At 37.0% G+C, this 12,929-nt stretch overlaps 1 protein-coding gene across 1 annotated transcript in view; it reads left to right on the top strand.

The window, feature by feature from the left end:
• ttn.2 (titin, tandem duplicate 2) overlaps positions 1-12,929 on the top strand; it is a 160,489-nt gene that overhangs the window by 71,725 nt on the left and 75,835 nt on the right. The window contains 30 exon segments of the mRNA XM_042764489.1: positions 689-733; positions 907-916; positions 918-948; positions 950-1,301; positions 1,427-1,696; positions 1,777-2,052; positions 2,144-2,283; positions 2,365-2,491; positions 2,598-2,864; positions 2,973-3,239; positions 3,443-3,706; positions 3,853-3,992; positions 4,079-4,205; positions 4,479-4,745; positions 4,843-5,109; positions 5,223-5,489; positions 5,611-5,750; positions 6,096-6,222; positions 7,058-7,200; positions 8,556-8,679; positions 9,026-9,292; positions 9,390-9,487; positions 9,638-9,806; positions 9,897-10,163; positions 10,282-10,548; positions 10,654-10,932; positions 11,436-11,844; positions 11,932-12,056; positions 12,190-12,456; positions 12,634-12,903. Of these exon segments, the coding sequence (XP_042620423.1) occupies positions 689-733; positions 907-916; positions 918-948; positions 950-1,301; positions 1,427-1,696; positions 1,777-2,052; positions 2,144-2,283; positions 2,365-2,491; positions 2,598-2,864; positions 2,973-3,239; positions 3,443-3,706; positions 3,853-3,992; positions 4,079-4,205; positions 4,479-4,745; positions 4,843-5,109; positions 5,223-5,489; positions 5,611-5,750; positions 6,096-6,222; positions 7,058-7,200; positions 8,556-8,679; positions 9,026-9,292; positions 9,390-9,487; positions 9,638-9,806; positions 9,897-10,163; positions 10,282-10,548; positions 10,654-10,932; positions 11,436-11,844; positions 11,932-12,056; positions 12,190-12,456; positions 12,634-12,903 (6,069 nt within the window).

Genomic DNA, 12,929 nt, shown 5'->3' with positions numbered 1-12,929 from the left:
GTTAAGAAAAGTGTCGACTCAGCTTGAAGAAGAACTGTTTGAAGAAGAGGTTGAAGTTGAATTTGAAGCGGAATATGAAGATGAAGAAGAAGCATGGGGATGGGAGGTTGCTTCTCGGGAGAGTTATGGCTCAGAAGGCTCTGAAGAAAGGAATTTGGAGGCAGGGGCACTTGAGACTCCTGGGATGCCAGGGGGTAGAAGAGGTGAGAGGGTGGCTGTGAACTACACCAAAGAATGCCTCATTTTCCGTGCTATGGAAACCATCTCCCTATTGTCATTTATTTTCACCCCAGATAATTTCCATGTCTACATCCATGTCCATCCACATAAAACTGCTAAATCTTGTCTACCGCCTTCTTCATCTTCTTCAATCTTCATTGTGGCATGTGTGTTGTATTTTAATGTCTTTTCATCTTGTTTGTTGTTTATTTTTGTGTCTTCATTGATCTATGAAATATAACCACTGGTGGAAAGAATGGTCGTTGCGTTGGGATCATACTTTGTCATCTAACATCTCATTAATTGGCAGCATGATTCTATCATCTTCATGACTCTTCATTCCCATGTTTAATATTTACCTTTTGTCTCTTAAGTGTTTTTAATTTTTTCAGTACTGGACATTTTAATTTAACTTAAAATATATTTTCCATTTCCATAAATTGGAAATAATTGATTTTTGTTTGTTCAGAGGGAAAGCCTATTGAGGAAGCTGGAAGAGGCAGAGGCTTAAGACGTATGTTTATTTATTAAATTATTTGGATGATTTTTCCACTCCCTAAGCCATTTTAAGGTTTACTTTATACAGTACTCATGACAAATCAGTAATATATATATGTAAATCTGTATGTAATGTGCTTACTCTTTGCAGAGGTACTAGTTTCATTTAAACCTCTTTTTGCATTACAGCAAGACAAACTATCTCCTGGTGATGCTGGAAGGGGTAGGGCTGAAGCCTGGTGCTGGTGGTGATAAGCCTCCAGGAGAATCACCATTTGGTGCCCAGCTCAAAGCCGTCCCCTTGAAGTTTGTGAAGGAGCTCAAAGATATTGTGTTGCAGGAGGCTGAGTCCATTGGCTCCTCTGCTGTATTTGAGTGCCAGATCTCTCCATCTACTGCTATCACCACCTGGATGAAAGATGGAAGCAATCTAAGGGAGAGTCCAAAGCACAAATTCACATCTGATGGCAAAGACCGCAAACTGCAAATCATTGATGTACAGCTTTCAGACACTGGAGAGTACACATGTGTTGCAAAGCTTGGCAACAAGGAGAAGACCTCAACAGCTAAACTTATTGTTGAAGGTAGAGGACTGATTATGAGTAAAAACTGTGAATATACAAGCTTAGTCTTATACAAATATATATTCAAAAAATACCACCCAATGAACTGAGATGTTCTTCTGTTTGTTTGTTTTTCATTTTGATAGAGTTACCAGTGAAGTTCACAAAGAATCTGGAGGAGGAAATGTCTGTGATTAAGGGACAGCCAATGTACTTAACCTGCGAGTTGAGCAAAGACAGGGATGTTGTCTGGAAGAAAGACGGAAAAGAGCTCAAGCAAATTGCTGGCAAAATTCAAATCAATGTTATTGGATTGCAGCACTCTGTGACAATCCAAGACGCAAATGACGATGATGCCGGTGTTTACACTTGCGAGTGCGAGGACATCAAGACACAAGCCAATGTCAAAGTCATTGGTATGCATATGGAAATCTTTATGGTTATTTATATTAGTTCTTTATCAAAACATAACTAAACAAAATATCTACCTTTGCAGAAATAATCAGAGATTGGTTAACAAAACCTTTGAGGGACCAGCATGTGAAACCAAAGGCTACTGCCACATTCAAGTGCGAACTGTTCAAGGATACTCCTAACTGGAAGTGGTTCAAGGGAGATGAAGAAATTCCCACTGACCCTACAAATAAGACTGAGGTGAAAAAGGTTGGAAAAGATCTGACACTTACAATCAAGAATGCTCAACCTGGTGATGTTGGAGAATATGCCATTGAAGTTGAGGGCCGCAGATATGCAGCAAAACTCACTCTTGGAGGTGCGTTAGGCAGACTTAGCATTCATTACCTTACTGCAAAAGGTTGTTTTTGCATTTCCCTAAATACTCTTTTTGTCCTTAATAAATAAAGAGCGTGAAGCTGAGATCTTGAAGCCTCTTGCTAGTGTGGAGGTGGTTGAGAAAGAGGAGGCCAACTTTGATACTGAAATTTCAGAAGATGATGTGCCTGGAGAATGGAAACTTAGAGGGCAGGTCCTGACAAGATCACCGGTAAGATTGTATATAGTTGAAAAAATGCTTATATTTTATATAGGCTATTTTACACACGTTTTTTTTTTTTTAAATCCCCAGACCTGTGATATCAGAGCTGAAGGAAATAAGAGATTCCTTACATTGAAAAATGTTCAACTTGACCAGGCTGGAGAAGTCTCTTACCAAGCTTTGAATGCTATCACTACTGCAATGCTATCGGTCAAAGGTATGTCGTTGATGAGCAAAAAATGCATGCTGAAACAAGAAATGCGGTATTTATAAGCTCAATAGAGTGAAAAATAACTTGTGATAACTGTTATTCACACCCATAGAAATTGAAATGGCTTTCACAGTGCCATTGAAGGATGTTACTGTGCATGAAAAGAAACAGGCAAAGTTTGAGTGCACGATCACAAAAGATGTGCCTAAAGTCATGTGGTTGAGAGGATCTGATATTATAACACCAGACCAAAAATATGATATCATTGATGATGGAAAGAAACACATGTTGGTCATAAACCACTGTGAATTTGAGGATGAGGGAGAATATACTATTGAGGTGTTGGGTAAAACATCAACAGCCAAACTGACAGTTGAGGGTAAGTTTTCAAGCTATGTTTCAGTCGTCATGGGGTCCTTTGAAAAATGTGTCTTGTTCACAAAATCACCAAGCTAAAATGGTTTTGCAATGGACTAACACATTATAGGTTTGCGGCTGAAATTCATCTCACCGATATCGGATCAAACTGTTAAGGAAGGTAAAACAGCTCGGTTTGAGCTTGAACTGTCCCATGACAATGTTCCAGTGACATGGTACAAAAATGAAACAAAACTGCATCCGAGCAGAACTGTACTTACGCATGTTGATGGAAAGAAACATATATTAGAAATCAAGAATGTCACTCTAGATGATACTTGCCAAATAAAAGCAGAGGCTAAAGGATTATCAACAACAGCGAACCTGACTGTGCTAGGTAACTTATTATTATTATTATTATTATTATTATTATTATTTTGATGATAATGATGGTGGTAGTGCTTGTGGTAAGATAAGTGATCCTTATATCTGTAATCTAGTGAACATCAACTTGTTGGTATACAAGCTGTTTTATCTCACAAACTGTACATTATAGGTTGATTAAACTTCATTTTTTTATTTTTTTTTATTTTAATATAGAGGGAGATGCCTACTTTACAGTTAAACTGCAAGATTACACTGCAGTTGAGAAAGACGAGGTCAATCTTGACTGCGAGCTCAGCAAAGATGTTCCTGTGAAGTGGTTCCACAATGAGACTGAAATCAAAGCCTCCAAGATGGTTACCATGAAAGCTGAGGGCAAACGAAGAATCCTAAACATCAAGAAAGTTGAGGCAAAAGACAAAGGATTATATGTTTGTGACTGTGGAACAGACAAGACTTCGGCCACGATGAATATTGAAGGTCAGTGATAAAGGTTATGCCCATGGAATGTAAATGCAGATTTTTTTTTCCAGATTGCCCTACACACCTACATGCAATCTTTCAGCAGTTACAGGTATGTTTTTTGTTCTGAAACTTTTTTTCCCCCCATTTTTAATTGAATTCAGCTCGTGATATCAAAGTGGTGCGACCCATGTATGGTGTTGAGCTGTTCGATGGTGAGACAGCACGTTTTGAGGTGGAAATTTCTGAAGATGATGTCCATGGCCAGTGGAAGCTGCAAGGAGAAGTCCTCTCCCCATCACCTGTAAGTCTACTAAAACAATTTGAAATGGTGACAAATGTAACTTTTGTATAAATGGCATAACTGTATTCCTGTGTTTGTGACAACAGGATGTTGAAATCATTGAGGATGGCGCTAAGCACATCTTAACTTTGTACAACTGTAAAGTGTCCCAGTCTGGAGAGGTTACATTCCAGGGTGCCAATGCAAAATGTTCTGCCAATCTAAAAGTGAAAGGTATTTTATGCGGCCACTGTTTGATTCTGCATGAGTGATTCTTAAAATCTTTTTGGCGACTGACCACTTCCTCGTCTGAATGAAAGTGTGGAATAACTGACTCCTCGCTTGTGGGGGAAACAGGCTTAAAGCAGTTAGACTCTCTCTCTCTATATATATATTTAAATATATAGCAAATATATATATTTTTTTATGTTGAGTATCTTATGTTATTTGAGTTGGGGGATTGTTTGTGTATTATTTAAAAGGGATGTTCTTTATGTATTTTTGCAGAGCTTCCCATTACATTTGTAACACCTCTGGCTGATGTGCATGTATATGAGAAAGATGAGGCAAGGTTTGAGTGTGAGATCTCAAGACAACCAAAGAGCATCCGTTGGTTGAAAGGATCTAAGGAGATTACAACTGATGATAAATTTGAGGTACTTCAGGAGGGCAAAAGACACATTCTGGTGGTCAAATCTGCTGCCTATGAGGATGAGGCTAAGTATATGTTTGAGGCTGAGGACAAGAGAACATCTGCCAAACTTGTTATCCAGGGTAAGAGGGAGAAAATAAATACGTTATATTAAAAATATATTAAACTTTTAAATACAACTGCTGTAAGATTGAATCATGTGCTTGCATATTTCCCCAGGCATCCGTCTTGAGTTTGTCAGACCCATTAAAGATGTCACTGTTAAAGAGCGTGAGACTGCAGAATTCAGCATTGAACTCTCTCATGAAAAGGTTCAAGTTACCTGGTACAAGAATGACGTGCGTTTGCATCCAAGTAAAGTGGTGCACATGTCCGAGGATGGCAAAACCCATACTCTGTCCTTCAAAGAGGTGTCTATTGATGACACTTCTCTAATTAAAGTTGAGGCCCTTGGGAAAACCTGTGAGGCAATGCTTACTGTTCTTGGTAGGTGTTTAAATATTTTTTAGACACTTAAAGGATCATACAGATAAATATTGAATGCTGAATTGTACTGATAAATATTGAATTAAACTTAAATCCCTCTTGTTTATCAACAGAGGGAGAACCTTACTTTACTACCAAGTTGCAGGACTACACTGCAGTTGAGAAGGATGAGGTTGTCCTGAAGTGTGAAGTGAGCAAATCATCTGCTCAGGTGAAATGGTTCAAAGATGGCAAGGAGATCACTCCTTCTAAGAACGTCCTCATCAAGGCTGATGGAAAGAAACGTATCTTGACAGTGAAGAAGGCAGAGAAGGCAAACATTGGTGAATATGTATGTGACTGCGGCTCTGATAAAACAGCAGCCAAACTTAACATTGAAGGTATGTATTTTTTATGTATTTTATGTTTGTTTTATTAATCCATATATCGATTAATAGATTAAAATTGATAAAATTAATACGAACTCATATTACTTTTCCTCTCCTCTCCTGTTCTTTGCAGAACGCGATATTAAGATTGTCCGTCCACTGTACAGCGTGGAGGTCACAGAGACAGAGACTGCTCGCTTTGAGACAGAAATCTCTGAGGAGGATGTTCATGGTAACTGGAAACTCAAAGGAGAGGCCCTGCACCAGTCACCGGTAATTTATGTTGCTCCTAAACACCAAATATAACTTACAGATGGTTTTTGAACATTTTAATGTTCATCAAATTTAAAATAAGATTTAAAAAATTAAAAAATTCTGAATTGTATTAAATGAATAGTTCACATAATAAATGCTAATTCTGCCATCATGACATAAAAACAGAAAATTAAAAAATAAAGTCATTTGTGGCTTAGAACAGTTACATTTAGGGTAAACTGGTCCTTTAAGAGCTTACTATTATGTTAAATTGTGCAATTTTTTTTCAGAATTACTGTGAATAGTTCTTTGTGCTGACATATTCTCATATTTTCATATCATATTTTTCATTTCATTTATTAGGACTGTGAAATTAAGGAGGAAGGCACCAAACACATGCTTATCCTTTACAATGTTCGCATGGATATGGCTGGTAGTGTGGACTTCAGTGCTGCAAATGCTAAATCAAGGGCTCAGCTCAGAGTTAAAGGTGAGAATGATGGATATGATGCCTTCTTGCATATTTTGGATAAGCCAGAGAAATTGTATCTCTGTGGACATACCAGAAACAATTAGTATTGTGTAACAAAGGCAAATGATATGTGTTGCTTTGAAACACAGTATGTGATCTGAAGGCAATTAAATTAGTCAGTCACTGCATTTTATGATTAGCCCGTAAAATATTTTGACAGATGCCATGTAGTGATAACAGGGTGTGAAAAGTATTTATTATGACAGGGATTAATGTGTTAGAGACAGGTTTGGCAGCCAATCAATCTATTCATTTTTTTAGCTTTTTAATATTCTTGCTTTAGAAACAAGCAGAGACACTATTATGACATGCAACCCTCAACCATGATGTGGGATTTTATTTTATTTATTTATTTTCATTTTATAAATTAAGTAACACTTAAGTAACATTATCCTTTTCCTGAAAAAGTCCAGCAGGTTGATTGACAGTAACAGATTTCCTAGCAGGATGTCATAACAGGGGTGGGCTAGTGGCCAATCAGATGTTGAGGTTATTTTAGAAGCTGCATGCCATATGTAGAGAGTCTCTGTCAGTGATTGGCAGAGGCTTAACAGACCTACCTCCAAATTTTTTTTCTGACCATATACATCTTAAGGAAACACAATATGCAAATGAAGTAGGCCCCCAACTAAAGTCCCTGTCTTGCTGAATCCCACTTGTCCTGGAGGCTTACGAGCTCCAGAGCAGTGGCCTGCTGTCAGCGGGAAAGCGCTATGTGAATTTGTAGTTAAAGGATTACCGGTGTCTCTTGGAACTTGGAGGTGACTAACAATGTCTTCTCCTGAATCCAAAGCACGAATGATAGGCCTCCTGAGGCCTCTCAAGGATGTAACAGTGACAGCGGGAGAGACAGCAACCTTTGACTGCGAACTCTCTTATGAGGGCATACCTGTGGAATGGTTCCTAGGGGGTACAAAGCTGGAACCAAGTGACAGAGTAAGTGTGCATGTTGTCCTGTGTAAATTCAAATGTCAGTTATGGTTTCTGGAATATGTATAAAGAATTAACTGTTGGTGTCACTATTTTGTGTACACTAACTGAATCATTCATGAATTTAGATGATCATTGACAATTTCATTGATACACTGCTAATGGATTAACAGTACAGAAAGATCAATTGTGGTAAACTGTTTTTTAACATCTAGGAGTACACGTTTGGAATATTTTAACTATTTAGTTTTTTTTTCTACATGTTGCATGCTAGTTCTTTACATCTGTCAGTTAAATGCTTTCCTCATATAAGGACCTGGGTATCAGGATACCAGTTGAGCATTTGATCTGGGTTTTGAGATAACACACAGGGCTATTCTGCTAAGCAAGCGTTCCTCTGGTTATTTTTAACTGCTTCAAGACTCTATGTGCAGTGGCAGATGGCAAGAGGCCTTTTTTACAGAAATAGCTTATATTTGCATGTAGAAATGTATGTATTTATTTATGCATTTTGTTAGAAGCATTTAAACGTGTTTGTCATATACAGTAATTTGCAGTGTGTGCGAGTTAGGCCTTCAGTCATGGCTTTGGATTTTATGTATTTTACGTGATACTTTTATTAAACTGAGTGTTGAGCAGCAAATGGGTTTTGTAAAAGGCCACACATTTTGGTGACAACAGCTGTTCAAGATCTGTTTGTATTCCTGATACTGTATGTTTGTGTGAGAACTTGATTCTTCAAACAGAGATTACAAACAAGTTGAAAAAAGCACTAATGAAGCATAATTCTAACAGTTTTGACAGATAGGTCTTTAGATTTCAGAATTTTTTTTTTTTTTTTGCTAGCTTCTGCATTATATTTAGGAAAGTGTTCAGTGTTGGGTTTACAGTTATACATAGATTTCATTTTATTGATTATTATTATTATTATTATTATATAAAGACATTATAATGTTGTTTAACAATTTCTCATTCATAAGTGAATTATATTTCCTTTTGGAAATGGTACAAAAAAATTAAAAACAAAACAAAAAAAATCATGTTATGTTAATTTGTAATTTTTTTCAGCCTGTTTTATATTTAGTTTTATTTTGATTGATGATTTAAGGAATATATAAATTTTTAAGCAAATCATATACAACTGTTTTCAATCTGTTCATATAGCTTCAATTTTTTTTTTACACAAGTAACACAAGCCAAATGAGTCTAAACTGGCTTCCAGGGCATGAGTTGGGACAGAAGTAGAGGTGTGAAAATGAGTGCTCAGCTGTTGATGTCTATTGCAGAGGGGCAGTAAATAGCCTCCCCCACCCCTGACATGGCAAGTGTGCTTGATTTATCAATTGGTTTGATTTGCACAGGTGGTGCACCGTTCAGAAGGCAGAACTCACACGCTGACCCTTAGGGATGTGAAACTGACGGAGGCAGGAGAAGTAAAACTCACTGCAAAGGACTTTGTGACACAGGCTCAACTCATTGTAAATGGTGGGTGCCATATGTTTACAAATGCAGATTTAATTTAATTGCTAACAAGTATCCTTCATAAAATAAAATTAATCAGCCTAAAACATGTTCACATTGAGGTGAGAATATCAACCATTCTAGTCTTGTAATTGTATTGGTACTCTGCTGGTAATTATTAGTGCTCTTATTGGAGCTCAGGTGATTGTCAAAAACATAAGAAACTTTTAAATGACTGTGCTAAGAAAGTGTTATTTACTGTTTAAAAGAAAAAATATTTATCATTAGTCTGTCTTTAAATATCATCATAGGAAATCATAATATTGTTAAAAAAACGAATTGCAATAAAACAAATACATTTGTTGCACAGAACCTCCAGTTGAATTCACCAAACCTCTGGAGGACCAGACTGTAGAAGAGGAAGCCACCGCTGAACTAGAGTGTGAAGTCTCCAAAGAGAAAGCCGAGGTCAGGTGGTTTAGAGATGGACAAGAAATTCACAAAACCAAGAAGTATGACATGGTTGCTGATGGGCGTAAAAGAAAACTTCTTATTCATGACTGCACACTTGATGACTCAAGGACATATACCTGCGATGCTAAACAGTTCAAGACTTCAGCCTTCTTAAATGTTGAACGTAAGTCAACCAGAAGGAAAAGGCAAAAGCTAAGAATTGAAATAGTACTTGCAATGAAAAAATAAAAGACTAAATATGATTGCCTTTTGATCTTCAGCTCCACATGTTGAGTTCACAAAGCCACTCCATGATGTTGAGGTCAAAGAGAAGGAATCTGCCAGATTTGAATGCGAAGTGTCTCGTGAAAGTGCTAAGGTTTGTTGTCTACCATTCAGTTAATCTTTTTTTAATTAACATTTCAATTTATATCTATATAATTCATAGGTTAAATTGTGGACATTAGATATGTTGTGTAATTTTCTGACTTTTCATTCATCAGTGTATTCCATTGTTCCCTTTGAATAGGTTCGCTGGTTCAAAGATGGTAATGAAATCAGAAAAGGCAAGAAATATGAGATCATTTCTGAAGGAGTAAAACGTATTCTCATCATAAGCAAGTCTGTTTTTGATGACGAAGCAGAATATGAATGTGATGCCAGGACTTCCAAAACCTCTGGAATGCTGACTGTCATTGGTAAATTGTTCTGTTCATTTTTAGTCTAAACAGGCTTCAACAACTTGCTTTGAACAATATACTGATTTGCATGACTTTTTCTGACCACAGAGGAGGAGGCTAGATTCACAAAGAACTTGGCTAATGTTGAAGGCACTGAAACCGACAGTGTTAAACTGATTTGTGAAGTCTCCAAACCCAGTGCAGAGGTTACATGGTTCAAGGGTGACCAAGAGTTGCCTGAAGTTGGTAGATATGAGCACATTGCAGATGGCAAAAAGAGAATCCTAATTATTAAGGGCCTCCGTATGGATGATGCTGGAGAGTACCACTGCAAACTGCCCACCTCACAAACCACAGGGAGCCTAAGGATTAATGGTGAGACTGTCTTGTCCTTGAAATTTGACTTCCCATCTTGTACTTCATACCTTGTTTATATAAACTTGCTCCATGCTTGTGACTGATCTAATAGTGTAACTATTTTTTTCCACTTTAGAACTTGCCGCTGAGTTCATTGCAAGGCCTCAAAACCAGGAGGTGGTTGAAGGTGAACAGGCACAATTTGTGTGCTCTGTCTCCAAAGACACATATGAAGTGAAATGGCTCAAAGGAGATAAGGAACTTCAATCAGATGACAAATATAATATAATTTCTGAGGGCAAAAAGAGAGTTCTTGTTGTCAAAAATTGTGAACTCAAGGATGAAGGTGGCTTTGTAGTCCTCATTGGAACCACAAGAGCCTCAGCTGAACTGACTGTGCTTGGTATGTATAGTATGTTTTTGTGTATATTTTTGAAAAAATATGATATAAATATGAACATTTGATTCATATTTTTGATTCATAATTTTTTTTTTTTTCTTTTTACAGAAAAGCTTAGGATTATCACTCCTCTAAGAGACATAAAGGCAAATGAAGGACAAGAGACTGTCCTCAATTGTGAAGTTAACACTGAGGGGGCCAAAGCCAAATGGCTGAAGAATAATGAGACTTTATTTGAAAGTAGCAAGTTCATCATGGTCCAAAAGGACAATGTATTCTCTCTGAGGATCAAAGACACTCAAAAATCAGATGAGGCCAACTACACTATTACACTGACCAACCAACGTGGTGAACACGTAAAGAGCTCTGCCAATATTACTGTGCAAGGTATGACATGCTTCATTTTTTACAGCAATTCTTGCAATAAAATAGTTTGAATGAGTAGATTGTAATGAGTATTATGTTTATGAATGTATGACCACAAATATTTATGCATACATGCTTACAATCATTTGCTTATATTGTAACCAGCTGACCAAAATTTCTTTTATTATTTATGTTTGTACCCATGAAGGAGTGTTGTTTGTATGTTATTGTGTTAAAGTTCACCAAAAAATAAAATAATAATAATAATAATAAAGATTATACAAAGTAAAGCTCACATACTTTATATTTAAAAAGTATTAAAACATTTTTATAAAATAATAAATAAAATTTAAATATAAAATACATACTTATATATTGTCATATATTTATAATAATATGACATTAATTTTCCTGCAGGAGAGTTTAAACTACTAACTTGCAACGTTTAAGGAAATTTTAACAAAATGGATTTGTTTCAAAAAACACATGCCTAGTTAACTTATCATAAGCCTTAATTTCCACAGAGGAAGATCTTAGAATCATTTCTCCCCCTGAGGATGTTGACACACAGGAGAAAAAGACCGTCAGCTTCACATGCAAGGTGAACAGACCAAATGTAACAGTACAATGGATGAAGGCAGGTCAGGAAATCACTCTCAGCAAGAGAATCCTCTATCGTGTGGACAAGGACAAGCACACTCTGACCATTAAGGACTGCGGCCTTGCAGACGAGGGTGAATACAGTGTAGTTGCTGGTGCTGATAAGGCCACAGCAGAACTGATCATCAGTGAGGCACCCGCTGACTTCACCGCTCAGCTCAGTGACCAAACCATCACTGAGTTTGAGGATGCTGAGTTCACATGTGAACTTTCCAAAGAAAAGGCTGAAATCAAATGGTACAGAGATGGCAGGGAGATCAGGGAAGGACCCAGGTAAGATACGTTATTCTAAATGGTTTTTGTTGAGGGTTTTTGTTGGTTTTGAGTATGTTTAATATGCATTTAATGTTTAATTTTAAGATACCAATTTGAGAGAGATGGCAAAACATGTAGACTGCGTATAAAAGAGTGCAGACCAGATGATGAGTGCGAATATGCCTGTGGAGTGGATGACAAGAGAACAAGAGCCCGCCTCTTTGTTGAGGGTAAGTTTGTTTCAGTGTCCATTAACAACCTGGAAATATCAGGGAATTTTAATGAATGTAATCTCCGGGCATAGAAAAGTAATGGAAATGAATAGAAACTTAAATAGTCTTTATGACTTTGTCTCCTCTTTAGAGACCCCTGTGGAGATTGTCAGACCACCCACAGATGTGTTTGAGCCCCCAGGCTCAGATGTTGTGTATGAAGTTGAGCTCAACAAAGACAGAGTTGAGGTCAAATGGCTGAGGAACAACATGACCGTTGTTCAAGGTGATAAGTACCAGATGATGAGCGAGGGTAAGATTCACAGGCTTCAAGTGTGTGAAATCAGGCCACGTGATCAAGGCGAGTACAGAGTCATTGCCAAGGACAAAGATGCCAGAGCCAAGCTTGAGCTTGCTGGTAAGATGAATATATATATATATATATATATATATATATATATATATATATATATATATATATATATATATATATATATATATATATATATATATATTAAATGAAAAAATGAAATGTTTTACAACCAAAACACAATCAAATTTAATATGTTTACAATGCCTTGGTATTTCTCCACAGCTGTGCCAACAATTAAAACCTTGGATCAAGACCTGGTGACAGATGCTGGAAAGCCATTTGTTATGGCAGTTCCTTACAATGCTTACCCACATGCTGAGGCTGAGTGGTTCTACAATGACATCAGTCTTCCAAAAGACAATGTTCACACTTCTGTTGACAGGACAGAATATAGGCTAAAGGACCCAAAGAAGTCAGAGGAAGGTCGCTATAAAATCCTCATCCAAAACAAACATGGAAAAGGAGAGGCTTTCATAAACCTAAAAGTTATTGGTTAGTTATATTTATAGTATATCAGT

The sequence above is a fragment of the Cyprinus carpio genome, chromosome A9 (genome assembly GCF_018340385.1).
Source record: "Cyprinus carpio isolate SPL01 chromosome A9, ASM1834038v1, whole genome shotgun sequence".
NCBI lineage: Eukaryota > Metazoa > Chordata > Actinopteri > Cypriniformes > Cyprinidae > Cyprinus > Cyprinus carpio.
The sequence above is the reverse complement of the archived record's forward strand: the minus strand, read 5'-3'. Positions and strand labels throughout refer to the sequence as shown.